Source organism: Podarcis muralis, chromosome 14 (genome assembly GCF_964188315.1).
Source record: "Podarcis muralis chromosome 14, rPodMur119.hap1.1, whole genome shotgun sequence".
NCBI lineage: Eukaryota > Metazoa > Chordata > Lepidosauria > Squamata > Lacertidae > Podarcis > Podarcis muralis.
Window position 1 is genome coordinate 33350390 of NC_135668.1, and position 27734 is coordinate 33378123.

Consider the following 27734-nt stretch of genomic DNA (forward strand, 5'->3'; position numbering starts at 1 on the left):
GGGAACCGGGCGAGGCTGGACGTGACGAGAAAGAAGCACGCCTGGTGTTTCGAAAGTCATGCTTATTGAAAGGAGACCGCGGCGAAGCTGACTTGCCTCCCATCCTTATTCTGCCTCTCACACGCCTAGTACGGCTTTTTATTGCCCACTCAGTAATTGGAGAGGCGCTGCATGCTGGGACCAATGAGGCAACCCGTGCTGCAAAGCTTGCTGGGAATCGTAGTTTTAGCCAGGCCAGGAACTCCCGTCGATAAGCTATTAGAGCGCACCGCTCCGGAGCGCTCCCCTCGTTTTTCCCTCGGTCCCCCGCCCCCCGTATAGAGTGGCAGCCGTTTTGGCCAATTGGGATCTGCGTTTCTGCGCTGCTCCGTTCTAAGGCTTTCCAAGCTAGGATTCGCGCTCCCGCGAGAATCAGAGAGAGGGGCCTAAGAAGAGGTAATGGGTTTGTCATGACAACCACCCGGGTCTCTTCTGCGGGGCAAGGGGCTGGGCGCGCGAGGCAGAGGGAGCGAGCAGAGCAGCGCTGGTCTTTGTGGCGCCTTCAGCCCTCGGGACCTGCAGCCGCCCTTCTTTGACCTCCCGTAGCTGTTCAGGATCCTCACTTACTTTCAGTCTTGCTAAAGAAGGGTAAGCAACTATACAATCTTTGGAAGACATCTGAAGGCAGCCCTGTATAGGGAAGTTGCTCTAGTTATAATGGAGTTGGATGAAACCCTATATTTCCACCCCTTGTTTGGTTGGGCTTCCACTCAGAGAGCTGGAGATCTTGACCTTCCTTCTTTCTTCTCCGTTGGCCATCTGGCAAAAGTACCTGCAAGACGGTCACAATCCCTTTCCTTCATACACTTGTCTTTGGCTGACTTGTAGGGAACCAGACAGGGTGGGTTAGGGAGGAGGGAAAATAGAAATGCAATGAGACTTTGCACCAGACTAGCACTTAATAAATGCTAGCATGAATTAGGAAACTCCAGCATCTTACTGTAGGGTTGCTGAGACAGGCCAGTTCTTGAAACTGTTATGGACTACCCCAGATGGGTTTTCATGAAACGCCAGATGGGAAATATATTCAAGCATTGTAATATATACAAATTATTTAATGCTTCTAGCACCAGCCCCCCAACCATGGGTTATTACAAATCTTTACGGCTACAATCAGCAAATATATCATCGAGGTATATAAAATGTACATATTATAAACACTTGTGAGTATCAGGTCAGATGCACTGATTTTGTCTAAAATAATAGACATATTTTATTTCTATAACTAGAGAATAGCCTTCTGGGGAATTTCAGTAGAAGCATGTTCTTCATACAGTTCCCATCAGCCCCAGCAACTGCGATTACTGAATGTTGTACCCCTAAACATCTGGAGGGCTACAGGTTGGTCTATAGACAAAACAACTTCTTTGTTTGTGGAAGCGGAGCAAAGTTTTCCTCTGGAGTGACTTTCTGGATCTTATCAGCAAGTCTGGGTTACGCTTTTGCCCTTCTGACATGGCCTAATTGTGCTTTAACCTCAACCAACAACTTTGTGAAATGGGTTGATACGAGAGCTGCTTAAGGTGACCACGGCTTTCACTTCCTCCTCACAGATAGGCTGCTTCATAATCTGTTGCCTATTTATTATTGTTGCTAACTGCTTGCAGGCCACAACAATTGAGCACGATCATTTCCTCCATGCAGGCGCAGAAGTCTCAGTGATGTTATCCTTGGCTATTAAAGAGCCGAGTGCCCAGGGAAAGCCAAGATGGGAATGGTGCAATTTTACGTCCCTAAACAGGCTGGTGCAGAAGGACCAGTGGGGGCTCTCCTCTCTTCCATTTTTGTATCAGGCTAGCCCATATTTTTTGTTCTCAGGCTACCTATGTGTGAGTGGGCAATTTGGCTCGATTTGCTGGGGGACAAGAAGTAATGCTTTTGATAAGTATTAGGCATTAATGCTTCCGAATACCAGTTGCTGGAAACCTCAGGCATCTTGTTGGCCACTGTGAGAACAGCATGCTTGGTCCTAGATGGCTTGATCCAGGAGGGCTCTTCTTAAATTCTTACATTCCAGGTGAGCCTTGAGAATTCATTAAGAGGCTCCCCCACCTTCCCTCCCAGCTAAATTTTGCACTGCGTTAATGGCTCATCCACTCACTAGTTCTCTGTTAGCAGGACCTTACAGGATAGAACAGTGCTCTGTGCTTAAAGACAAGAACTCTGCATCAAATAATCCTACGGACATTGAGCGTCAAAGGCCAACACCCTCAAACTGCTACTGAAAACATCAGAAGACCATCAGATCAAAGATGGCCCCATTGGAAGTCCACAAGGAGGACCTGAGCACACCAGCACTGTCCTCACGTGTGATACCCAGAAACCAGCACAAAGAGGCATTTGGAGGTTCTATTTACAAGCAAGTGGTATATAAATTTTGCTAAAAACAACCCATCGATATATTTTTCATCAAAAGGCTGAGCACAACCTCGACTGCCATTTTTATCTGTTCCATCCAGTTCTTCAGAATCTGCTTCCTTTCCCTAATCTCCAGTCTCCAAGCTCCTCTGCCATGCGTAGCTTGTCCCAAACATCTTTATCTACCCAGACACATTCTGGAGGGTGTGGGACGGACAGGGAGGCCAATATTACTTTCTTCAACAAAGCGATGAGGGTTTGGGAAGAGACAAAAAAATCCCCCTGAGTTTACAAGAGACCAGGGAGGAGAGGAAGAGCCTGTGTTTTTACAGCCTTCGCTCCACTGTTTGGAGAATGATCACTATTTGTCTGGAATGCTTCCGGTTCTTTGCCTGCTTGGGAGTCTCTTCTCTTTCGTTCTCCCCGCAACAACCCCCCCAACCTCTTTTCCTCCTGGGCCAGAGAGAACCAGGAGACAGGACAAAACACAACACTTCACAGCTGTGCGTCTCCTTCCTCCAGGACCCGGAGTTCACTGGCGATGCTAATTGGTTTTGCAGAAGCCATCAAGACGAACTGTCTCTGAACGCCTCTGAACGGATGATACTCCTAGCCGGAGAGGGACTCTGCAAAGCCCCACACATCTGAGTTGCTTTTCAGACCCTGAGGTGCAAAAGTCACGGTCACCTATCCCTGCACTTGAAAATACAAAAGTACAGCCCTTCAAAATGGGGTCCGCTAGAATTCAAACCTATTTGTTTGTAAAATCAGAGCTTTGAGCAGGGCAAGTCTGGGGAGCTTTTTTCAGCCTGAGGGTTGCATTCCCATAAGGACAATCTTCGGGGGGGGGGCGATGACGGTACATGTCACTGGTGGGCGGTGTCAGAGGCAAAAGTGAGCTGGCTAACCAATGTGAACTTCGTACAGTAAGGTAAAGGTAAAGGGACCCCTGACCATTAGGTCCAGTCGTGGCTGACTCTGGGGTTGCGACGCTCATTTCGCTTTATTGGCCGAGGGAGCCGGCGTACAGCTTCCGGGTCATGTGGCCAGCATGACTAAGCTGCTTCTGGCGAACCAGAGCAGTGCACGGAAACGCCGTTTACCTTCCCGCCAGAGCGGTACCTATTTATCTACTTGCACTTTGATGTGCTTTCGAACTACTAGGTGGGCAGGAGCAGGGACCGAGCAATGGGAGCTCACCCCGTCGCGGGGATTCGAACCACCGACTTTTGATCAGCAAGTCCTAGGCTCTGTGGTTTAACCCACAGCGCCACCCATGTCCCTGTACAGTAGTTATCTTCTAGATACATACACCAATCCTTTAGGGCAAGCAAAAGTCATGACCAGAGTTCTAAGACACATTCCAGCCAGGCAAAAACACCCAAGGAGGGTGATAAGCAAGGCCGGTGAGGGGTGTGGCCTGGGGAAAGGGGTGTGGCTAGGGAGGGGTGTGGCCTGAGGAGAGTCCCGAGGGTTAGAGAGGCCCAAAGGGCTGCATTTGCCCTGAGGTCCTGCATCCTTGGACTAGCTGGTCAGCAACCGGCGCTGCCCACATGAAACCCTAGCCTGCTTGGAAGGGTGAGAGTGGCAGCAAGCAAGTGAGCGACCTGAGATCTGTTCAAGTGTGGAAGAATAAGAGCAGTCGTGCAGTGGGAAATTCAGAAGGGCCAGGTCCCTTCATGGTAGTTACAGAAATGCCCTCTTCTAAGATTATACAACCTTCAAATATTATACAGCAATCTGATAATTATACAGAAATAATAGTTAGGGATGTATTTCAATGCCCTGGTCACCAGCTCTGCTTTGCACCTTCCTGGTCTGGTGGCAATGTCCTGGAATGGCCATAACCATATTTTAGTGTTCTGTTGGAAGCCGCCCAGAGTGGCTGGGGAAACCCAGCCAGATGGGTGGGGTATAAATAAGTTGTTGTTGTTGTTGTTGTTGTTGTTGTTGTTGTTGTTGTTGTTGTTATATCTTTTGCAGGCCTGGATGAAGGAATGTTTATGTCTGTATATATACCTATAACCGTTTGCATAGCCGGAATGTAATATTGTGTTCTAATCTTATATTTTAATTGTTGAAACCCTTAGGCTGAAGGGTAATAATTTGTAAAATAATAATAATAATAATAATAATAATAATAATAATAATAATAATAATAATAATAATAATAATAATGTGCTTGCTATAAAAGCCACATCCACTGCTGTGCCCACTTGCCTCTGGCCCAGGCATGTGGTTGGCCCCTGTGAGAACAAGATGCTGGACTAGATGGGCCACTGGCCTGATCCTGCAGGACTCATCTTATGGTCTTAAGTTTTATGTTATGACTCATAATTCGACACTGAGTGCCTACCATTTGGCTAACCAACTGGGGTAACAACACTAAAATCTAGTTGGTTATATAATTAGAAAATTAAAGAAATCCAAGCAAGCAAGGCTGCGAGAATAAGAGGCAGAGATACATTTGTCTACGGCGCCTTATCCACTTTACTGTAAAATGCTGAACATGAGAAAAAGGCAGACGTAACATTTTGAAAAGTAAGTAGGGTTTTCAAAGTCAATGGTTCTTGGTCACGGTCTCTTCATTTGTTTGCTTAACCGTCTTGCTTGGGTTGGGGCCAGTTTCGAGCCTCGAAAAACTTCTTCAGGCCCTCAAGGTTGACGGGTGGGAAATAGGGCCCGATCCTCTTTCGGATCCACCACTTCCCGTCTCTGGCGTGGTTACCTCCAGGGCGGCTAAACTTGTACCTGTAGTGTTCACCCCGAACCCACCTATAAAAAGGAACAAAACGCCACAGAGTGAGGGCAGGAACCAACAAAGAAGGCAAACTTGCGATTCATATTTTCAAAATGTGCCTTTTAAAAGAAATAACTAGGCCGCTAGCTCTTTATTTATATTAAAAGTATATATTAAAAGTAAGTGCTCTTGGGTGTTAAGGTCATCAGAGGAAACCCTCCTGGATACTGTCCAACTTTTCCTTACCTGAAATTCCTAAACAAATGTTTAGGCACCAAATATCCGAAAGACCCACCCCTTTCTCTGCAAACTCTTTCAGGTGCTATGATCTGTGGCCCTCTTGGTAGTCCCTCCTTCAGAGGTTTCATATATGACTTGCTTCTGTGGTTCTTAGTTGTCTTAACCAATAACATTGTTAACCTTACATGGGGTCGCAGTACTGCTTGGTTTTGAATGTGGGATTTGTTTTGTATTTCTTAGACGGGGCTCCTTTTTTGTCAGGATCTGTACACTGCTTAGAGGGTTCTGCTGAAGAATGAAGCAGTGTATAAAATAAATGAGCAAGTAAGACTAATAGCTGTAGTTCCAAATGGCTGTGGCTGATGGGAGTTGTAGTCCACAATGGCCGTGTGCGTTCAAGCCCAAAACATCTGGCAAGGAGAGGGTGAAGGGCCAGCTTATCTGACCCCGGAACCTCAACAGAAGCAACGTCCATGTGTTCCTTAAGCCGTAGTGTGGGGATCTGCAGGAATGACTACTTGGGAGGCTGAGAATGCATGAGAGAGAGAGAGAGAGAGAGAGAGAGAGAGAGAGAGAGAGAGAGAAAATTCCCAAGAGAAATGAATAGGCCCATATGGAAAACAGCATTTGGGGAAGAGATACGAGCAATGTGAGAGTTGGAGAAGAAAGGGGAAAGAAACCATTGTGGGGTGAGGCTGCCTTCTCCCTGCTTACTATCCGAAAGCACACTCTGACAAGGCTGCGCCGAGCAGGCCGGTGCTTCGGAGACGCCACCACACCATGTTGCTTTGCTGGAGAAGTTAATAAAATAACCCACCTTATAAACATGTCAGCATCACATCAGTGCTCATTGGGAATGTCCTCGCTTCGCTACTCAAATACAAAAACAGCCACTGAGTTGGGCAGGAAGGTGGAGCAGCTGCCTTTCCCTCTGCTCCATCCCCTCCGCCGAACACTAGATCCTCAGGGATGTTATACAGCTGTAGCTGAGGAGTCCCTGTGGCTAAATAACAAGAACCCTTTACACATTCGCAACACCTTGCTAAACCTTGAGCGAATGGACTCTTGTTTAGTAAGCTGTTTTGTTTTTTTTGCAAAGGAGATATATACGTGCAAACCTTTTTTTTTTTTAATGGTGCTCTTGCACATCACCTTTCAAGTCCTCTGCTAGCTGCTGGGGTGTCACGGAATGTTCACAAACATTCCAACTTCTCTGGGCAAAAGAACCAGCGGCGTTTGGCATGCAGTGTTGACAAACAGTGCAGATCTGGAGCAGAAGTGGAAGGTCAGTCTGGGCAGGAGGGAGAACAGAAGGAGAAAAGCAAAGAGTGCAAAATGATACGCAGGATCCTCGGGCCGGCAGGAATTGTGCAAAGTTGGATGGTGACGAGGAAGAGGAAGGAGGAGTCAGAGGGACGTTTGCTAAGGAAGTGCAGGAAGGAGTTTATAAAGCTGAGACTTGACAAAATGGTCAGTGCTTTGGGGGGTGGGGACAGTCCACCACCAAATCACAAGGAAAGGCAGTCTGTTGTGAGCAGTCTGTTGGGAGGAAGTGACTAGACAGGCAAAGGAGCTGTTCAATATGGGGAAACGTGGGCTGTGCATGTGTGCATATTAGGAGAAATTTGCTGATGGATTTTCATAAGGACTTTCAAAAACAAACCATTTGCAAACTGATGTGGAAATGTGGGGAAGTGAACTTAAGACTGGAAATAGGATAAAGTGAGAGAAACTGAAATGATCAAATACGCCTATCCGTACCTAACAACTGGTAACCAGCGGCCTCCATTGGCTGCAAGATCCCATGGGGTGTGTATGTGTCAGACAATGTGTTTGCAACCTACAGCCCTGGGGCACATGCCAACCCTTCACAGACACTCTGCCCTGACAATTCATATATAATTATATATACAGTGGTGCCTCGCAAGACGAAAAGAATCCTTTCCGCGATACTTTTCTTCTAGCGGTTTTTTCGTCTTGCGAAGCAACCCCATTGGCGGCTAAGCGGATTAGCGCTATTAGCGGCTTAGCGGGCTTAGCGGCTTAGCGGGCTTAGCGGCTAAGCTGTTAAAAGGCTATTAACAGCTTAGCGGCTTTGAAAAAGGGGGGGAAGCGGGAAAGAAATGGCGAGACTCGCAAGACGTTTTCGTCTTGCGAAGCAAGCCCATAGGGAACTTCGTCTTGCGAAATGCCTCCGCGACGGAAAACCCTTTCGTCTTGCGGGTTTTTCGTCTTGTGAGGCATTCGTCTTGCGGGGCACCACTGTATATATAATTACGAGTGCCAGAGCGCATGGAAATGCTGTTTAGCTTCCCACCACAGCAGTACCTATTTACTTGCACTAGTGTGCTTTCGAACTGCGAGGTTGGCAGGAGCTGAGACAGAGCAATGGGAGCTCACCCCGTTGTGCATGGTGACTTTTTGATCAGCAAGCCCAAGAGGCTCAGTGATTCAGACCACAGGGCCACCCGTGTCCCTGGATATATAAATATATATTTCATATCTTTATAGAATCATAAATCTGTAGAGTTAGAAGGGATCGCAAGGGTCATCTAGTCCAACCCCCTGCAATGCAGGACTCTTTTGCACATTGTAGGGCTTGAACCCTGAGATTCTCATGCTCTACCAGTTGAACTATCCCACTCCCTAAGTGGCTAACGAAAGTAACAAATAAATGCATAACAAAGAATGGAACGGGAAAGTTGGAGTAGAGCATCTTACAAAACTACAACCCAATTCAATAGAAGACAATGTAATAAAATAAAAAGCAGCACATTTAAGAATCAAGGATACTTCCCCTCTTGATCCCCCTTCCCTCTTGCCAAGGCACATTCTGAAATGAAGCTTTTATGCCATGCTTTTATGCCTTTAAAAAAAATTTTAAGTCGCTTGGAGACTCCTTATGTGTCAAGCAACCATTAAAGTGACTGACTGAAGTCTCTACTTAGCTGTCCCTGACAAATCTGTATTCCAAGCCAATAACCTGCTTCTCTTGCAGCTGCTTTTTTTAAGAGGAACAGTACTTCTCTTCTCTTCCCCCTGTCAACACGCATGTGCGTGCGTGCACGAGCACACACACACACTCCTTCCAAACCCAGGGACCGAAGTGTTAGTCCCGCCGTGTTTACTTTTTAGAAGCACAATATTTCCTGCTAATAATTAAAGCATTACTGCCTCTTGACATTTCCCAGGTCCAGCCAGCTTTGCAAGCCAGGCAGGCTGCTTCATGGGATGCTATGGTTTCAGGCACTGTGCTGCTCCCTGCCTGGGGAACACCCCCACCCAAATTCCAAAGTGAGAAAACACAGCCATCTTATGGAGCATCCTAGCTTTCTGGAAAACCGTGGAGCTTTTGGTGACATCTTTCCCCATTCAACTCACTTTATTGCTGGTTTGGCAATTTGCTTTTGGTGACACAAGGTGTGTTTTCAGCTGCTCCTAAATCCCACTGATTGGATTTCACTGCTGAAACTGAGGTGATGGTGGTGTTTAGTGGAAGAGCATCTGCTCTGCATGTAGAATGTCCTGGCTTGGGAGAGACTCCCTGCCTGAAACTTCTTAGAGTTAGATGGGTGAATGGTTTGACTCAGGAGAGGGCAGCTTCTCTTAGTTCTATAGTCATGAGGACTGGAATCTTGCTTTATTTCTAATGAAACAGCCATGGAGCATCAGTGGTATAGCATCTGCATTGCATGCAGAAGGCCCCAGGTTCAATCACTGGTAATCTCCGGGTAGGACTGGGAGATATGGGACACGGGTGGCGCTGTGGGTTAAACCACAGAGCCTAGGACTTGTCGATCAGAAGGTCGGCAGTTCAAATCCCCGCGACGGGGTGAGCTCCCGTTGCTCATTCCCTGCTCCTGCCAACCTAGCACGTCGAAGTGCAAGTAGATAAATAGGTACCGCTCCGGCGGGAAGGTAAACGGCGTTTCCGTGCGCTGCTCTGGTTCGCCAGAAGCAGCTTAGTCATGCTGGCCACATGACCCGGAAGCTGTACACCAGCTCCCTCAGCCAATAAAGCGAGATGAGCGCCGCAACCCCAGAGTCGGTCACGACTGGACCTAATGGTCAGGGGTCCCTTTACCTTTACCTAGGACTGGGAGATACTCCCTGCCTGAAATCCAGGAGAACCACTGCCAGTCAGTGTAGACAATACTGAGCAAGATGGACCAGTGGTCTTAGTTGCTAAAAGGCAGCTTCCTTGGTTCTTATTTCTGCCATGCCTCGAATCCTGCATTCAGAAAGGCCCAGCTGGAGAAGGGCAGGCCACAGCTCCCCACTTCGCCTTGCCAAGGCCTAAGCGCCATTTGTTTCCACATCAACATTCCGCAATTTCCTTCTCAAGCCCGGGAGCAGCTGTGTGGCTGAGATGCAACCAGCTATCTGCCTGCGATGACATCTCCCAACTGTGAAAGTGTTAAAAATTAGCAGCAATATTTGAGCTGTTATGGCCAGGGTCTAAATCTTCCAGACAGCTGTAATTAGTTGCAGAGGCTGCAGCTGTCCCTCTGGAACAGATGAGATGGTTTTGGAGGGGAAACCCAAGCACACAATCTCTCTTTCTCATACACACACACACACACACAACTGGCAAGACTGCGAAAATGTTACCCTACTTTCAATGCTAGGCTCTCTTACAGAAATGACAAATTGAGGGGCTCCATGGGAAGTATCAACGCTCATGGTACAATGACGCTGAAATGTCACTCTGTCCGACATGGAATGGTCATTGTCAAGAGACATCGAACTGCAGGAGGGCAATGCATGCCTGGAAATGAAAGTCTTTAGAACTTGTCAGTGGAGTAGATCGATTGCAGTATGTTCAAATGCATGACACACCAGGCGATAGGCTTACCATATTCTGCTCATGTGGCTGACCACTGAGCTGTGGCCCCCCTCGATTCTCATGGGTGGGGGAGACCTCGAGGAAAAGTTGGTGCTAACTGCTGCCCTCCTTACGATTCCACTGGGATTTGTTTCCAAGCAAGCAAATTTAGGTTTGGGGCACAAGGAGAGCAGGCTGTTGACTTTCAAGCTAATGTTCTGTGACACTGGAAAAAAACCAGTATCAATCTCTTTCCTAATTGAAATCTAATTGTCCTTTCTCACTTAAGCAAAACCACATTCATGTGGCTGCAACCGCCTCCTGCAACAGCGAGCTAAATCACTTCTTAATTTTCTTAGCTGAAACCTCCAGCATTTCAGATTTATGGTGGCTAAATATTTTACAAACCATTGGCTGGGCCCTGATATTTCGCGTGTGGACATTTTGCAAACTTCACTTTGCTTGAAGTCAAGTTTCACACTCAATTAGGTTGCTCCCAACTCCACAATGGCGTCATTAAAAATAATAAAAAAATAGTAATAACCAAGTCACCTGCTTTCCATTCCATATTTATCACACTGGCTGCAACAACAACTACCCCTCACCCCTCCCTCGCAAGTGTAACATAAAAAAGGCCAAACAACCCCCTGCCTCCTTTGCTCGAAAGCTTTTCATTTTGAAGGCATTAACTCACTTGGAAATCCCTTTAGCTAGTGGGAGAAGGAGGATTTCCATTCGTGGGACAAACACAGTGAAGTGGGACAATGGGAAGGTGTTTTTTCCCCCATCAGTTTGCCCCCAACTACAAACTATGTTATCCATTTCCATTATATTTCTATCCCTTTGAGAAAGGGTGAAAAAATCGTACCCATGGGGTCAGTTTCCATTGGAACATATCTCTGTTCATGAGGTAACCAGGCCAATGGCCCCTCCCTCAAACTGGTCAGGGGTGGGGATGTGTATTTCGACTGAGCACCGCTGGATAGCTCAGTCGGATAGAGCATGGTGCTGATAACACCAAGGTTGCAGGTTCAATCTCCATATGGGACAGCTGCATATTCCTACATTACAGGGGGGTTGGACTAGATGATTCTCAGGGTCCCTTCCAACTCTAGAATCCTATTGTCTCTATGTCTATATTTTCAGACTGGAGAAGGCTACTCTGAGCATGATAACACACTGCCTCTTTTAACGACGTATGAGGATTCAAAGGCCCATCTAGTCCAACCTCCTGTTCACAGGAGGCCAACCAGGGAAGTCAGCAAGCAGGATCCCTTATTATTCACAACAATAAGGGCCATGCTACTTGCAGGGGGGGAGTGGCCAACAATAATCCTATATCATCACTGCATTTCCCGTGGGTTAGGCTTACCTTGGTGGGGCTTTGCCCTCGAACGGATTGAAGGCTATCAGAGATAAAACTTCCTTCTCGTTGGCCAAAAGCTTTCCGGCTAAGTGGATTATCCATTCGTTTTGTTCATAAGTCTTGAAAAAGAACACATGGGAGGGGAAGAGGATGAACATAAGGACGACGAGGAGGAAGATAATAATAAGTGGTCTGTCTGTCTGTCTGTCCATCTGTTCTCTATGCATTTGGACACCTCTTGGGATATTGTTGCCCAATTTGGCATAACAGTACCTAAGATGGAGAAGTGGGTCTTCGGTTATGTTAAAATACCGAATACTGGACACCACTGTGAATACTGGACACCACTGTGAATCAAGATGGCGGACCAAACCATTACTCAATCTGGCATGACAGTGCACAAGATAGACCAGGTTTTGGTCTACATTGGGGTACCACTGGACACAATTTGGAATCAAGATGGCTTTTCCAAATGGCACTGATTTATTTTTGGCAGGAGGCGTTCTTGGATTTCTTGAACTAACAACAACAACAACAAATGATCAGAACTGTCTAGATCACTTCTTATAGAAGGCTTGTAAATTGCTGCAATAAGGTAATTAAATAAGCCATGTACAGAACAGCCTCTGCCAATCTGGTGCTCCTGGGTGGGTGACTTTGCAGAAGCCCCAAACCTCAGGACATAAATACAGAATACACCTCCTTCACTATCAAATAAACATGGCTAGCCTCTTCACATCTAGGACTGAGGAGCCAGAAGCAATTGCTGATTTGCCATATTTCGAGGCAAGAAGAGGGAATAACTTCATACTACTGTTTTACTGGTTTGATGTATTTTATTTTCAATGATATTGAGTACTGTACGCCATTTGCGAGATTAAAAAAATAAATGTTTGCAGTCACCAATAGTCCTACACAGAGCAGACCCACCGATAATGATGGGCATGACTAACTTAGATCTATTGATTGCAGTGGGTTTACTACAAGCTAGTTGGATATAACCCAGCAAGTGATTTATAAATGTTTTCAATAAATAAATGAACAAACAAATGAAACCAAGTGAGGATTCAAACCGAGATGTCCACGGTTCTATTCTGAGTCTCTACCCTGCGCTGAGCCCCGCATGCCACTGAACAAAGGCAAAACTGAAACATGTAGGGCTCAGTGAGTGGGTGAAAAAAGAATATAGCACTGCAAATTGTACCTGGAAAGCTCTCCAGACCTCCTAATGAGTTTCAGGCACTGTAAAGAAGAAGGGATCCTCCTACCCCCAGGTTTGGTTTCTGTGTTGTCCGGTCCTCTGCAGGCAGATTTTATACTAAGCAAGCAGCAGGGGACAGTGTAGGAAAACGAAATTCAGCCATCCTATCTGCATGACCATGCCGAAGTTCAGAGGGTTACTCAGCGTTTTGGGGCTATATACCAGTTAAATATTTGTGACTCCTCTCCTCTGGGATAGGAGGGTCTTGGGTAGATAGGAGTACATTGGGTTCTGAGAGCCACGGAATAGTTTGGGAGAAGCCTCTTTCAAAACAGCTCTGATGGCCCTTTCCATTTAAAATGGGACTCTGTGCCTCGGTCCCAAACTTTATTATGATTTCTTATTTGATATGCTTCAGGGATTATTACCCTGACTTAGGGGAAGGGCTGTAGCTCAGTGGCAGAGCGTCTGGTCCCTGGTTCAATCCCTGACAACATCTCCAACTAAGGCTGGGACAGACCCCTGCCGCCTTTGCATCTGGTCCTTCCCACATGTGCCCCCTGGAAAGCTGCCCAGGTGGGAATGTAGCCTAGCCCTTGGTCTGGAAATAGGGTATACACTGGGAGGCACAAGAAGGAACCTCAAAGGTTTTTGCCATCCTGCTTCTGGGGAGTCAGATAACAGAACTTTCTTGAGGCTGCACCAGTCTTCCTGCATCTGGTGCCCTCCAGCTGTTTGGGACTACAAATCCTATCAGCCTTAGCCAGCAAAGAATCTGGGAAGTTTCCAGAGGTTGTGCCACCCTTTATTTATTTAAACCCCACGAGTAACTTGGATGGTTCCCAACAGGTGGCTTACTCCAGAAACCACAGGCAAGTCTCTTTTAAGTGTTCCTGAGCCCAACTTATTGTCCCTGGGTTAGAGGGGAAACTTTGAAATAATAATGCAGAGATACTGCCCTTTAAAAGCCACTATCAGCATTATCAAAGGCTATTGGTCTTCATTGTCTGAGTACTATGAGTGGGCTTAGCTATTGTCCAGAACAAAGGAGGCATGGAGTCCCTGCTGTACAGCAGTTTTGCAATCTGAAAAGGATAAGAAAATCCTTACCCTATAACTCTGCATACTTCAAAAGCTCTCTCTCTCTCTGCATGCACATTTCTTTACTAAGAAGTTTTAAGGTGATGCTTGCTGGCTTTGAGTTATTGTCCTTCCAAGTTGACTTAGCTCCAGACACACCCTGCATTTGCAATAAATTCAGTGTATCCCCTCATAATCTACATGTCTGACGTTTGTGAGCTCTGCTCTAGCAGCTCCATTCTTTTCAATGGGGATTGCAGAGGAGAGCTTCCTTGTGGATTTCTCTGTGGGCATCTCTCCAGCATAAAGAAGGATTTAAAAGCAAACAAGCCCCACAGCAACATAGGCCAGTATTATTCCAAACAGAAGCACCCCTGGCTGGAAGATGGTGCAAACACATTGCCTTATAAGCAGCCACTGGGGTGGTCATTACATCATATGAAATGTATCAATTACATAACGAAAGATGCTCATGGCTCCAATGCTTCAATTCATAGAGGAGGCATCCCACTGCCTCTCTGCATGATGCTTTGGCCTTCCTCATTTCTCACAAGGAAGCACTCCCAGAAAAACAACTGATAAGAGGGAAACAACAGACTGACAACACAGGAAGCTGCCTTCTACTGAGTCATTGGTCTACCAAGCTCAATATTGTCTACACTGAATGGCAGTGGCTCTCCAGAGTTTCAGGCAGCAGTCTCTCCCAGCCCTAGATGCCATTGGGGATTGGACCTGGGGGTCTTCTGGATGCAAGACAGATGCTCTATAACTCAGCTATGGCCCAATCCCCAGCTCAGCTACCTTTGGCCTCAAAGGACAGGCCTCTTCTTGGGGTATAAACGTGTCACAAACCTCCAATTTTAATTCAGGATCAAAAGCATATTATGGTTATTAGAAGAATAATTGGGGGTGGGGAATGTATGTTGAGGTATTTGGAAGTCACATTGATTCCTCTTCACTGTCGTGTACTCAGCATCAAATAGCTGCCTGATTTCTTCTGCAGACAAGAGGAAGACCTGCAAGTGTGTAAGCGGACTGGTCATGTCTCTGCCAGCAACAAATGAAGGACACTAATTGAGAGCTACGGCTCTCATGGGAGGCCGAGACACTCAAAACAAAGAGTGGTTTATAAGAAGGAGAGAGAGAGAAATGAAGAGAGGATATTATATTTGGCTAATAAAATTATGGTAACAGAAGCCCTTTCTTGGGAAGCAGTGTTGCGTTATATGAAATACAATTAAAAGCACTTCTGGGGCAGCAATTAAGCAACAGTCTGCTAACAAATTGCTCCTCAGGGCCGGGCATTCCAGGACAAATCCTCAAGCGTCTGAAATTTCGGATGTGCCAGCTATTCAAACATGTGAAAAGTGAAGGGCCCTCGGTCAGCCATGACAGGCTTTGGGCCTACTCCTTTCAACAGATTGTGTGCTGCTCTGGTGGAAGTCTTGTCACTCGCCTCAAAAGGGGAAACTGTTTTCAGGAAGCCTGGACAAGAGAGTGTCATATATCAAGCAGTGATGAGGTGTAAAGAGCAACCTGTCACGAGCCACACAATGGGATGGGAAAAGATCTTCTCCATCCACCTCCCGGCCCTGTTTGGCTTTCAGCAGCTTGTCAAGTGTTGGGTTGCCTCAGGTGTTCCAGCTGGCCCCATTCAGCAGCCCACAGTACCAGTGCCATCAACCTTGAAAGTTATTCTGCAGGCTGGGATGATAATAAAGGCCTGTTGAAAATATAAAAGGGTGTCATGGGGATATGAACACCCAAAATAGTCCTATAGGACAGGACTTCCCAAATTGTGGTCCCCGGACCAACAGTGGTCTGTGAGCTTCATTCAGGCAGTCCATGCCATGCCTGTGGATTAAGCATTCATCTTGATCTTTAACTGTATTTTATATCTTACTTATTGTACTTTAATGTATTTACAATTGGAGTTACAGGAACCACCCCACAAAATCTGGCAATAATACCTTAAAAGTTGTCCAAATACAACTTTCCAAAATATAGAGCAGAAGAAAAAAGAAGATGGGCCTCAGTCCCACTGGTTTTGATAGTTATTTTAATTTCCAAGCCCATTTTGATTTGGGGGCTCAAAAATAAGCTGTGGCGATTCAGGTAGCTGCTTTTGAGCTGAAAAGGGAAGCTGTTGAATTGTGCCGCATCTATGGCTTCCTTCCTGAGTAGGGCATATTATTACAGAGTCTGGAGAAAGCATTGCATAGTGTGCGCATGTAACTGTGTCACTGAGCATGATCCCAAGTGAGCTTTGCATGTGGCTTTCTAGCATTTACATCCCTGAGTTCCTGCTTGTTATTTTAGTGAGAAGACTCTGTGGGTTAGAGCATCAGGGCCATTCTCCCTTCTTCAACTGCTGCTTGGCTTTTAGTTTAATGCCCTTGAAGCTTCTGATTTTTTGAGTGCCAAAACAGAGAGCAACCCCATGAGGTACTCAGATCAAGACTGACACCCAGCAGAGTGGAGACAATGGGAAATGTGGACAACAGGGTCAGAGGGGCTGCTGTGGCTTCCAACTGAAGCCACCATGAATACAGTAAACACTGGTCCTTCTGTGGCTAGTGAGGGCTATTGATGGCTACTAGCCATGACAGCTGGAGGCAGAAATGCTTTTGAATATCAGTTGCTGGGAGGGGGAGAAGAGTCCTTCTGTGCTCGAATCCTGCTAGCACGTTTCACACAAGCAACTTGTTGGACACTGTGAAAGAAGGATACTGGACTAGATGGGCCTGATCCAGCAGGCCCTCTTTGTTGAGATCTGCAGCTCTAATCAAAATCACTTTACACCCAATGGATGCTCTTTCAAGCAACTTTAGACTAGTGCAGGAGTAGCCAATATGGTGCCCTCTAGAGGCAGTTGGAGTGGCGAACACAAGCATGGCCAATTGTGAGGGATAATGGGGATTGTAGTCCAACAATGTTTGGGTGGCACCAGGTTGACTATCCCTGGACTAGAGCCTCATACCTATGTTGGGGACGCACCTGGAATGCAGCAAACCACATGAGCCAGTCCAGGCGATAGTGGTACGGACTTATGAGGCAGGGTCTCCTGTGTAGGTCCCCAGGTTTACACTTGAATTCATACTCTTCCCAAATAGCAGCAGGGTCGTTGGGATCCAGGCTGGATGTCCCTTGAATGATGACCTCGGTTCTGTCTTTGGTGATGCTGTGAAAAGACATGCGGAATTATTCTCTGGAGTTTCGGGAAACCCCAATCCCAAATCTGAACTTAGGCAGCCTGCAGTTGCAAGAGGAAAAAGCAGCCGGTGACTCCAAACAAGCCAGCGACAGAGCACAAAGGCCAAATCTCATGGGGCATGTTTCAGAGGAGCAAAGAAGAGAGAGGTTGTAGCATTCAAGCCCTGCTTTTGGGATTCCCATGGACACCTGGTGGACCTGCTGGACTGAATATACATTTTATTTGATCCAGCAGGGCTCCTCCTGTTAGCTGTGAGAGCTGGGAATGGAATGACTATGTTCAGAGGCAGTTTATCTCAGACTAGTACATGCTGGGAGAAAATACTGAGGGACATGGACTGATGTTCTGACTCAGCATTTCGTGAAATGGTGTATATTTGACGCACCATTGAAAAAGCCTGCAAAGACCCCATTGCACCCCTGCCCCACCCTGTTTCACCCCTTTTGGGGTCACTCCTGGGTTTGCTGTAATGCGCACATGTGCGGTTGCACACATATCAGACACGCCTAAAACGGTTGCGGCCTGTACTTAAATCACCCCTTCTAATAGAAACAGTGAGGACTAGAATCTTAGTTCAGTGGAAGAGCACATGCACAGGTTCAACTACCAGCATCTCCAGGTAGGGCTGGGAGAGACCCCTGCCTGAAATGCTGGAAAGCTGCTGCCAATCAGTGCAGACAGTACTGAACTAGATGGACCAATGGTCTGACTCAGTACAAGACAGCTTTCTCTGTAGTCTAAAACATCTGGAAGGCACCAGGCTGGGTTGGGCAGATGGTCCTCTGGCCTGATTAAACTCTTATTTTATTTGATCACTGTCTTCTGGCACATTCCTTGGGTCCAGTACTGGCTGGCTGCTGCTAACGGGGACCACTTAGAGTTATCCCTACCTCCAGTTCAACAGATTCCCAGCCCCTGCCCCAGCCAAGGACCTCTCTCTCTCCCCCCCCAGCACTGTTGCTCAGTGAGTTGAGTTATGAGTGGTGGCCCACTGCCCGATGCTTACGAACACACTGTAAATCCAGGACACCAAATTACTAATAAAAAGCCTGTTCCTACTGTGCTATTCAAAATATGTCAGCCTTCACATAATCATATATTCATTATGAGCTGCAATCCTCTTTTTATTGGTTTACATAGGCTGGAATTACGAATGCATTTATAGCAGGGGTTTCATCACATGCTCGTAGGGTTCTGGTAACTGTCGAAAGGGAAACGGTCAACCTGAAGGCAGAGGGAGGGAGTGAAGGAGTTAAGAGGGAGGAACAACAACGGCAGGACAATACACCCCCACTCCTCCGAAGGAGCCAAGGTAATTCAGGAGGTGTAAGAAGAGGCACAACGGTTACACCCCTTTCCAACTCATCGCCAAAGGCTCTTAATGATGTGGCAGAAAAGAGGCTGAGCTTTTGCAGGGCTATCAGGACGGGGCAACAGATTCTGGCAGGAGCTTCCCTGTAGTAGCAGGAACTCACTGGGAGGGAGGGAAAAGAGCTAACCTGAGGTGGGAGCGCCAAGACACACAGGGTTGCTGCAGCCACTGGGGATGCACTGTGCCTTATTGTTAGTTTTTTTGTTTTTAAAGGATATCTGGATTCCACGCCAAGAAAAGGTAACTTCTGCAAGAGGTTTCTTGGGGGGGGGGACAATTTCATCCTGGGGGCCACATTCACTTCTGGGAAACTTTTCAGGGGCCACATGCCATTGGTGGGTGGGGCCAGGGGCAAAAGCAGGCAGAACAAAGGGATACAAATTTTGCCTTTGTACAGTAAGCTGGCGCCTACACACATTCACATACCCGTCCTCCTGCAGTCCTCCACCCAGGAAAGCAAAAAGTATTATGCTCAATGGCACCTTCCAGTCAGGCAAACATATGTCAGTGTATGTTCTCACACTGGCCAAGCAGATGACTCAATGGGAAGCCCACAAGCAGGAGCTGAGCACAACAGCCGTGATTTGCAGCAACAGAGTTTCAGGGGCACAGGACCTCTGAGACGGGAGAGAATACGTAGCCACTGCCAGCCTTGCCCTCCACACATTTGCCTAGCCCCTTTTTAAAAGCCCCTGAAGTTGGCCATCGCTACCTCTGGTGCAGTGGAATGAGTACTTCTGTTTGTCTGTCCTGAATCTTCCAACATTCAGCTTCATTAGATTACTGTGCCTTCCAGTATTATGAAACAGGAAGGAAAACTTCTCTGCGCCCACTTCCTTCATTCCATGCATAACTTCATACATCTCTTATTCTGTCCCTTTGCATTTGCCTTTCTTCCCAGATAGTAGAATCATAGAATTGTAGAGCTGGAAGGGACCACAAGGATCATCTAATCCAACCCCCTGCAATGCAGGAATAGGCAGGTGTCACATGCAGGGATTGAGCCTGCAACCTTGGCATTTTCAGCACTACTCTCTAACCAACCTTTCCTCATAGGGGAGGTGCTCCAATCGCTTGGTGATTTTGGTTGCCCTTTCAAAGGCCACCTCTTTAAACCTCAGGGAAAATCTTACCTGTGTGTCCCTCCAAAACCCCTCTCCCCTCCCATGAGATCTGGAAGAGCTCAAGTGGCAGGCAGACCCCAGGATTTAGCATCCCTGCTGTGGTTGAAACCACTGTGCTGCTTGGGCTTGCCGACTGAAAGGTCGGCAGTTTGAATCCACGCGACGGGGTGAGCTCCCGTTGTTCGGTCCCAGCTCCTGCCAACCTAACAGTTTGAAAGCACGAAGTTCAAGTAGATAAGTAGGTACCACTCCAGCGGGAAGGTAAACGGCATTTCCGTGTGCTGCTCTGGTTTTGCCAGAAGCGGCTTAGTCATGCTGGCCACAAGACCTGGAAAAAAACTGTCTGCGGAAGCGGACAAACGCCAGCTATAAAGTGAGATGAGCGCCACAACCCCAGAGTCCTTCACGACTGGATTTAATTGTCATGGGTCCCTTTACCTTTACCTTGACCCTGAGCCTAGTAGAGAGCCATACCTTCCAAAGGCCCCGTAGGTATTGACAATCCTGAGAGGGTTGAAGGACGTGTTCATGACTTGTCGGGAGCTTAGCAGATTGATAACCACTGGGACGCTGAGGAAGGCAATCAGGACCCCAAAAGATAGGTTCACTCCCTTGCGGATGTAGCAGCCTGTGGAAAAGGAGAGGTGGAAACTGTAAGTGATACATTCTTGCTTTGGGGACATACATTTAATGTGCTCCGGAATCAGCTTAGGACAGGGTTGGGAAACCTTTTCTGGCCCTAGTGCTTCATTCTCTCATGGACAACTTTCCAGGGGCTTCAGGCCAGCGGTCAGAGGGGCCAGAGGGAGAGTGTGGAAAGACCATTGGATGCATTCTTACCTCTGTATGTTGGCCACATTCTAGCCAGACTAGAGATCCAAGCAGGCAAGCGAGCAAGCTGGAGGCCTAAATGGCCACACTTGGGCCTGGGCCTGAGATTACTCACCCGCCTGGCTTGGGACGTTCTGCTACTGGGGTGGGGAAGAAAGACACGACACTTGAGGGTCCCTTTAACGTACTAGCCCTCTAAGGACGCCAACGGCTTTCAAGATGGCAGGCCTTCTGCACTGAGCCTCACACCAAGAATGGGCAAGCCTCAGACCTGCAGGATTTGTACTTGGCTTTCGCTAGAACCTTGAGGTCCACCAATGGCTCAGAAGGGAGGGTGCTGAATTGAGGGAAATGGTGCCCCTCTCAGCAGGCACTGGCTTTCAGAAGCTCACACAGAGATGCTTACACACACACACACACACACACACACACACACACAGAGAGAGAGAGAGAGAGAGAGAGAGAGAGAGAGAGAGAGAGATGTTTCCTACTCAAGGTTTTCTGATTTCAGCAGGCTAGTTTAGGCTTTTTGTTGGTGCTATTGGCATCAACTGTTCCTAATCTGGTGCAAATGACCCAGAGTTCTAGGAGTAGTTCCTACTCTCCCTTCTTCCTGAGCCTGATCAAGGCCACAGTGACTTAACAATTAAACGACCAGAAGCTGTGATGTCTCAAATGACAACATTGCCCAACAGCAGAGCAGGATCCAAACACTCATTCACTCACATTTATCATTTCTGTCCCCCACTTCCCTCTCTTGTTCCCCCTCTTCCTGTCTCTGTTCTTTTGTTACCCCACAACTCTCTTTTCTCCTCCCATAGCAATGCTAAAATTCGGACTGCAAACTCCTTTGGTGTTTGTCCTTTCCCCCTTTTTGGTTTGCTTATCTTGCTATACAAAGTGCAACACGCACACACGCTGCAAGTGGTCTCTGGCAGGACAGTGACTTGGTAGATTGGAGAGTCTGATTTCCTCCTGTCACTGTCCTGGGGGCCGTTTGTGACCTGGATTCCCCCCCCCCCACCGCCAATAAGAAAACAAGCATTTGCTCAACCTCCCCCTCCCCACCCCCAGCCCCCGCCTGCAACATTGCGGGCCTCAGCCAATGGGCTGTGCCATATCTTTATGAAAATCTGCTTTTCTCTAAATAGTCTGGTAAGGGACTAAAAAGAAGAATGTCTAAAATGCTGCTCGGTTAACAACAAGTCCTAGTGTAGAGAAGCCATTTCTGGCTTGGGGAGAATTTTCTGTTCTTTCTTCTGGATGGCATTGAAATTAAGTATACACTTGGGGTCCATCTGAGAAGGGAGCTTTAGTCTGAAATACCAGGAGTGCCAACTTGAATAAAATATTGGGGGGGGGGGGCAGGTAAGACCCGCTCTGCAGAACTGATCACATGAAGCGGTGAGCGAACGTCATTTGAATCGCAATGCCCATCAACTTGGGCTCACCTCCAAGCTGAGGTGGTTTGATGTATCATCAGATTGCAATGTTTGGCTGGTGATATATCGCAATGTTGAAAACCTCACCTTGCCCAGCCCTATTTTGTACTACAACTCCCATCAGTCCCAGCCAACATGGCAGATGGGAGTTGTAGTCCAAAACATTGGCCGGGGGGGGGGGGGCAGTTTGCCAAAGGCAAAGGCTTTTTAAAAATTATTTTAGATGCATCAACCGATCCAGGGAAGCAGGTTGGCAGCATCCCCAAAAGACTAAGATACAGCTGTACCTTTGCAAATGGCCACCGGAAAGGAAACTGAAGCTACTGAGAATTGGACAAATAAGCAAAACTGACCCTTGCTGCATCCTGCTGCTTTTTGAAAAGAGAGACAGAGAGACAGACAAATAAAAATAATAATAACTGACTAGCACGGAGAGTTCCTCTTTTCCATCTCTGCAGGGAAACAATGCTTGTTTAAGCCTTTCTGCTACCCTGATAAACTGTTTAGTCTGAGAATATTTTGGGAGCAGTTTTTCATTGAAATGGGAGGTCTGGACCCCTGGGAAAGTGGGTGGGTATTTCAGAAAAGCCAGGATTCGTTATGTTGCACAGAAACATAACAGGAGAGAGAAACTTGGTCAATGTAAAGATGAACACATTCCTGGGACACCTCATGCTAATTCCCCCTCCCCCAAGTCTGCCTGGGGATTGCTGGATTGAGGTGCCTTTTGTGCAGGATCCTGGCCAGCTTGGCAGAGGAGGCAGGGTGGTAGAGACAGCAGGTTAGGGCCAAGGTCACCCAATGAGCTTCATGGGCGAGTGGGGATTTGAATCCTGGTCTCCCAGGTCCCAGTCTAGCACTCTAACCACTACACACCTGTCTGTCTGTCTCTATACAGAGAGAGTGTGGTGCAGTAGTTAGAGTATTGGACTGTGACCTGGGAGCCCCAGGATACACATCCCTGAAAAGTGAATAAGATGGACTATAATTAGAAACTGTTTTAGTTTAATAATGATATTCGAAAGCTGTTACCTTTAATTACAAGGAAACTCAGAAGGGAAGGATTTGAGGAAGTCAACAAAGATGTTTAAAAGGTTGGATTTGTGAAGAATTAAGTTTGTTGTTATTGTTTATCTGTTTATTGTTCCCCCTTTCCCTTTCTTTCTTTCTTTCTTTCTTTCTTTCTTTCTTCTTTTTCTTTTTCTGTTTTTGTGTATCATTTTGCTTTGTGGTTTGTGTTATCATTGTGGAAAATCTTTTTTTTTTTTTTAAAGGATACACATCCCCACTCAGCCATGAAGCTCACTGGGTGACCTTGGGCCAGTGCCATCTCTTAGACTAACATACCTCACAGGGTTGTTGTGAGGATTAAATGAGAAGGACAGCCATGTACACCACCCTGAGAATCTTGGAGGAAAAGGTGGGATAAATAAAACAAGATATATGTGTGTGTAATGCAATCCTGAGGGCTAGAAACTTAAAACCAACCAACCAACCAAATAGAATACTATTGTTGCAGCCATACAGTATTCCCAGACCCTGGCAAAATAGGACATTGTCCTTGCAGCAATAAATAACTATTATTATTTATATCAAATGCTAGTCCTTCTCAGAGTAGACACATTGAAACAAATGAACATTACTTACTTAGTTTCTTTAGTTTCTTTTTTTCCAGTGCTTTATTATCCATAATTGCATCCATACATCCAAGACATATCATTATCTATATATCAAACTTACCAAAACAAAATTCAAACAGTAGAATGTAAGTCTTCAGATCATAAAATTAGTACATAATTTTGACTTCCCATCCATGTCAACATCTTTCCACTCTAGTAAACTATTACCTTAAGATATCAATTGCATTAATAATAAACTAATAATGTACATCTATATATACCTGTCTATTTTTACCCTTACCCTTTCTTTAATTTCAATGGGTGTACTCTGAGTAGCGCTTTGTTGGGCTGGCCGCCATCTCCCAACCTAACCTACCTCACAGGTTTGTTGCGAGGATAAACACAGGTGGCGAAGAACCTTGTGTGTACATAGGTGCCTGTGTGTTGCCACCAGACCAATGTATTGCTTCAGTCAAATTAGGACTTACCGCATCGCAAGGGCTCCGTCTTCCCCTCTGCCTCTCCGGCTTGCATCTCTTGCACTCTGGCCTTCAGGCCTTGTTCTTTGGAGCTGAAAAGGAACCCCAGGGCAGCATCGTCGAAGCAGGCAATGCTTGGCACAATGGTCAGCCAGTTAAGGAAGCTCAAGTTCCCGCTCACGATGAGGAGCACCTAAGGGCAAGAAAGAGAAGATGGACAGCTTGTGGTCAGGGGGAGATTAGTGCTTTCTTCTCAATGCACCGCAGTGCCTGGTTGGTTATAGGTGCTAAGCAAACAGTAAGAGGGGCCTCAGAAGCTGCCTTACACCCAACCAAGTCCTTGGCCTATCTAACTCAGTGCTGCCTACACCAGGCATAGACAAACACGGCCCTCCAGATGTTTTGGGACTACAACTCCCATGATCCCTAGCTAACAGGACCAGTGGTCAGGGATGATGGGAATTAAGATTACTGGAAGAAATATCAACAACCTCAGATATGCAGATGACACAACCTTGATGGAAAAGTGAGGAGGAATTAAAGAACATTTTAATGAGGGTGAAAGAGGAGAGCGCAAAATATGGTCTGAAGCTCAACATCAAAAAAACAAAGACCATGGCCACTGGTCCCATCACCTCCTGGCAAATAGAAGGGGAAGAAATGGAGGCAGTGACAGACTTTACTTTCTTGGGCTCCATGATCACTGCAGATGGTGACAGCAGTCATGAAATTAAAAGACGCCTGCTTCTTGGGAGAAAAGCAATGAGAAACCTAGACAGCATCTTAAAAAGCAGAGCCATCACCTTGCCAACAAAGGCCCATAGAGTTAAAGCTATGGTTTTCCCAATAGTGATGTATGGAAGTAAGAGCTGGACCATAAAGAAGGCTGATCGCCAAAGAATTGATGCTTTTGAATTATGGTGCTGGAGGAGACCCTTGAGAGTCCCATGGACTGCAAGAAGATCAAACGTATCCATTCTTAAGGAAATCAGTCCTGATTGCTCACTGGAAGGATAGATCCCGAAGCTGAGACTCCAAAACTTTGGCCACCTCATGAGAAGGGAAGACTCCCTGGAAAAGACCCTGATGTTGGGAAAGATGGAGGGCACGAGGAGAAGGGGACGACAGAGGACGAGATGGTTGAACAGTGTTCTCAAAGCTACCAGCATGAGTTTGACCAAACTGCGGGAGGCAGTGGAAAACAGGAGTGCCTGGCGTGCTCTGGTCCATGGGGTCATGAAGAGTTGGACACGACTAAACAACAACAGCAACAACAACAAAGCTGTGCAGGATCCGGTATGGTTTCACATTGGATGGGAGAACCGCGTGTTGAGATTCCTGCATTGCAGGGCGTTGGACTAGATGACCCTCAGGAGTCCCTTCTGGTTCTACAATTATATGATTCCTCTTTACAAAAATGGAATAAAATGCCTGGGTGGTGTACAGAATGCATTAAAAGCAACCAGAGATTCAAACCCAAAGTCACAAGAATCCACATTAGAAAACAGATGCTTCGTCATTGCCATCATTATTGCATCACTTAAAAGAGAGGGAGGGGAATGATGACGCACACTGTTAGTTTGGGTCTTTGGCCACCATCCCCCCCCCTACTTTTAAATGATCTACATCCACAAATATGAAGCAGTCCACTTCATTAACATTTCTCACTTCTTCTGCTCAATTGCATTCCTGCGCCGCCACCCCACTTTCCAATATTGAGGCAATTGGAAGAAAATAATTCCCTGAGTTGCCCCTCTGACACAGGATCACCTTACTACTTTATATGTAGTAACTGGGTGGTCTGTTCTGTTTTCCTTTCCTTTCCTTCTTTTTTTTGCTTTATTGCTTGGGAGATTGAAAAAGAAGAATCTTTTTTCTAACAGCTGTATAGTGGTGTGTGTGTGTGTGTGTGTGTGTGTGTGTGTGTAATCAAATAAATAAATAATCACAGGATTCAAAATCTGGCCTCTGAGGTTTTGACATGAGGGTGGAATTACGAACCTGTCAAACATACGGTTCTTCAGCCTGGGGCATGCAGGTCTTTCGAGGGGTAACAGAGAATTAAGAAAAACACAAGCGGAATCTCTCTGGAACAGGCTGTAGGTGTTAAGGGAAGCTGTTGCCTTCCACATCTTTTCTGACTTCCATTCCGATCAACCCTGGCCAGCATGCCTAATGGTCAGGGGTGACGGAAACTGTTGTCCAGCAACCTCTGGGCGGTCAGAAGCTCTCCAGTCCTGGCCCAGAAGCACTGTCTTTTCCTCACATCAAGGCTTCGTTTGCAAGCCTGGTGGGCTTTCCGATGCTTAGGACTACAACTCCCATCAGCCCCAGCCAGCATGAGCATGTGATGCTGGGGCTTCTGGGAGCTGTAGTCTGAAACATCTGGAGAGCATCAGGCTGGCAAAGGCCGCCTTAAACCAAGACCTGCCCCCCCCATCCCAAGTCTGCTCCTGAATCGCGAAGGTTTTCTTTTATTAAGGCACAGTATTAATCACAGTAATTGGGTAGGAACGGTAAGGTTATAAAACTACAGAATGTCTAATGAGCAAAAGCCTGAAATGAGGAGCTGGGACCTCTTTTTTTTAATCTAATAATGTCAGTTTTATGGATTATGACTAGAGTTTTATGAAGTGCGATATGAAATACTGTGGATTCATGGCTCTCGCTGGATTAATTTGGGTGGGGGGGTGAGAGTGGTTTCCCTCCTTCAGCCCCCCAAACAATTATTCCTTGTGTTTCTCTCCCCTTAGCCCTGGCAAGGGAGCCCAAATGCTAGGAAATGGGGCAGGTACCGTCAGAAATCTTTTACAGGTCCGTACACGGTTTGAACCCTAATTGCAGATCATTATAGGCATTTGGTAGGTACCAGCCAGAAACTCATAATCTCCGCCAGACAGTATATCCTTCCAGAAGGAGCTGTAACAACAACTTGCAAACTGTTCCAGCACACAGACCAGGGACGGCTATTAGTGTGTGGGCTAAAAGGCACCACAGGGGCAACAGAGTGCCCTGGAAACTATGAGGAAGGGCCATAGCTTAGCGGTAGAGCACCTGCTTTGCATGCAGAAGGTCTCAGGTTCGATCCCTGATGAACCTTTTGCATGCAGAAGGTCTCAGGTTCAATCTCACAGACAGGTACGCCTGTGAAAGAGCCACTGCCAGTCAGTATATTATTATTAGAATCATAGACCTGGGCAGTTAGAAGGGACCATTGAGAATCATCTAGTCCAACCCCCTGCAATGCAGGAATATGCAGCTGCCCCATATGGGGATCAAACATGCAACCTTGGCATTATCAGCACCCGGCTCTAACCAATTGAGCTATCCAGGTAGATAGTGCTGAGACAGTGGTATGAGGCAGCTTCCTGTGTTCCTATTCAATCAGCTGTTTCTTCATGATTGTGAGAACTAGAACGTAGGTAGGGTTGTGAAAAGACTCCCTGCCTGAAACCCTGGAGATGCTGCCAAGGCAGCACTGACCCAATGGTATTAAGGCAGCTTTCTCTGGAATCGACCCTTCATTCAGATCCATGAGGACTAGAATCTTACTTTATAGTTATGGAAAGAGCCGCAACTCAGTGGTACAACACCTGCTTTTGCATGTAGAAAGTTTCAGGCACGACGCTCGGCATCTCCAGGTAGGGCTGTGGAAAGACCCCTGCTGGAAACTCTGGAGAGCTGCTGCCGGTCAGTGTGGACACTACTGAGCTAGATGGACCAATGGCTCAGTGTAAGGCAGTGTGATGTCCCTACATACTCTAACCAAACAGCCTAGTTGCCCTGTGTGCCATTCAGATCACA

At 46.8% G+C, this 27734-nt stretch overlaps 1 protein-coding gene across 4 annotated transcripts in view; it reads right to left on the minus strand.

Annotated features, from left to right (window-relative positions):
• Positions 1-4863: 4863 nt before the first annotated feature.
• LMF1 (lipase maturation factor 1) overlaps positions 4864-27734 on the minus strand; it is a 158809-nt gene continuing 135938 nt past the window's right edge. For 3 of the 4 annotated variants that reach the window (XM_028706095.2, XM_077919200.1, XM_077919201.1), the window contains 5 exons: positions 23940-24123; positions 20034-20187; positions 16847-17030; positions 11575-11687; positions 4864-5172 (listed from right to left, as the gene is read on the minus strand). In XM_028706095.2, the coding sequence (XP_028561928.2) occupies positions 4995-5172; positions 11575-11687; positions 16847-17030; positions 20034-20187; positions 23940-24123 (813 nt within the window). In that variant the 3' untranslated portion in view covers positions 4864-4994. Of the gene's footprint in view, positions 5173-11574; positions 11688-16829; positions 17031-20033; positions 20188-23939; positions 24124-27734 lie in introns of all 4 variants that reach the window. The other variant, XR_013390725.1, reaches the window with a different exon arrangement.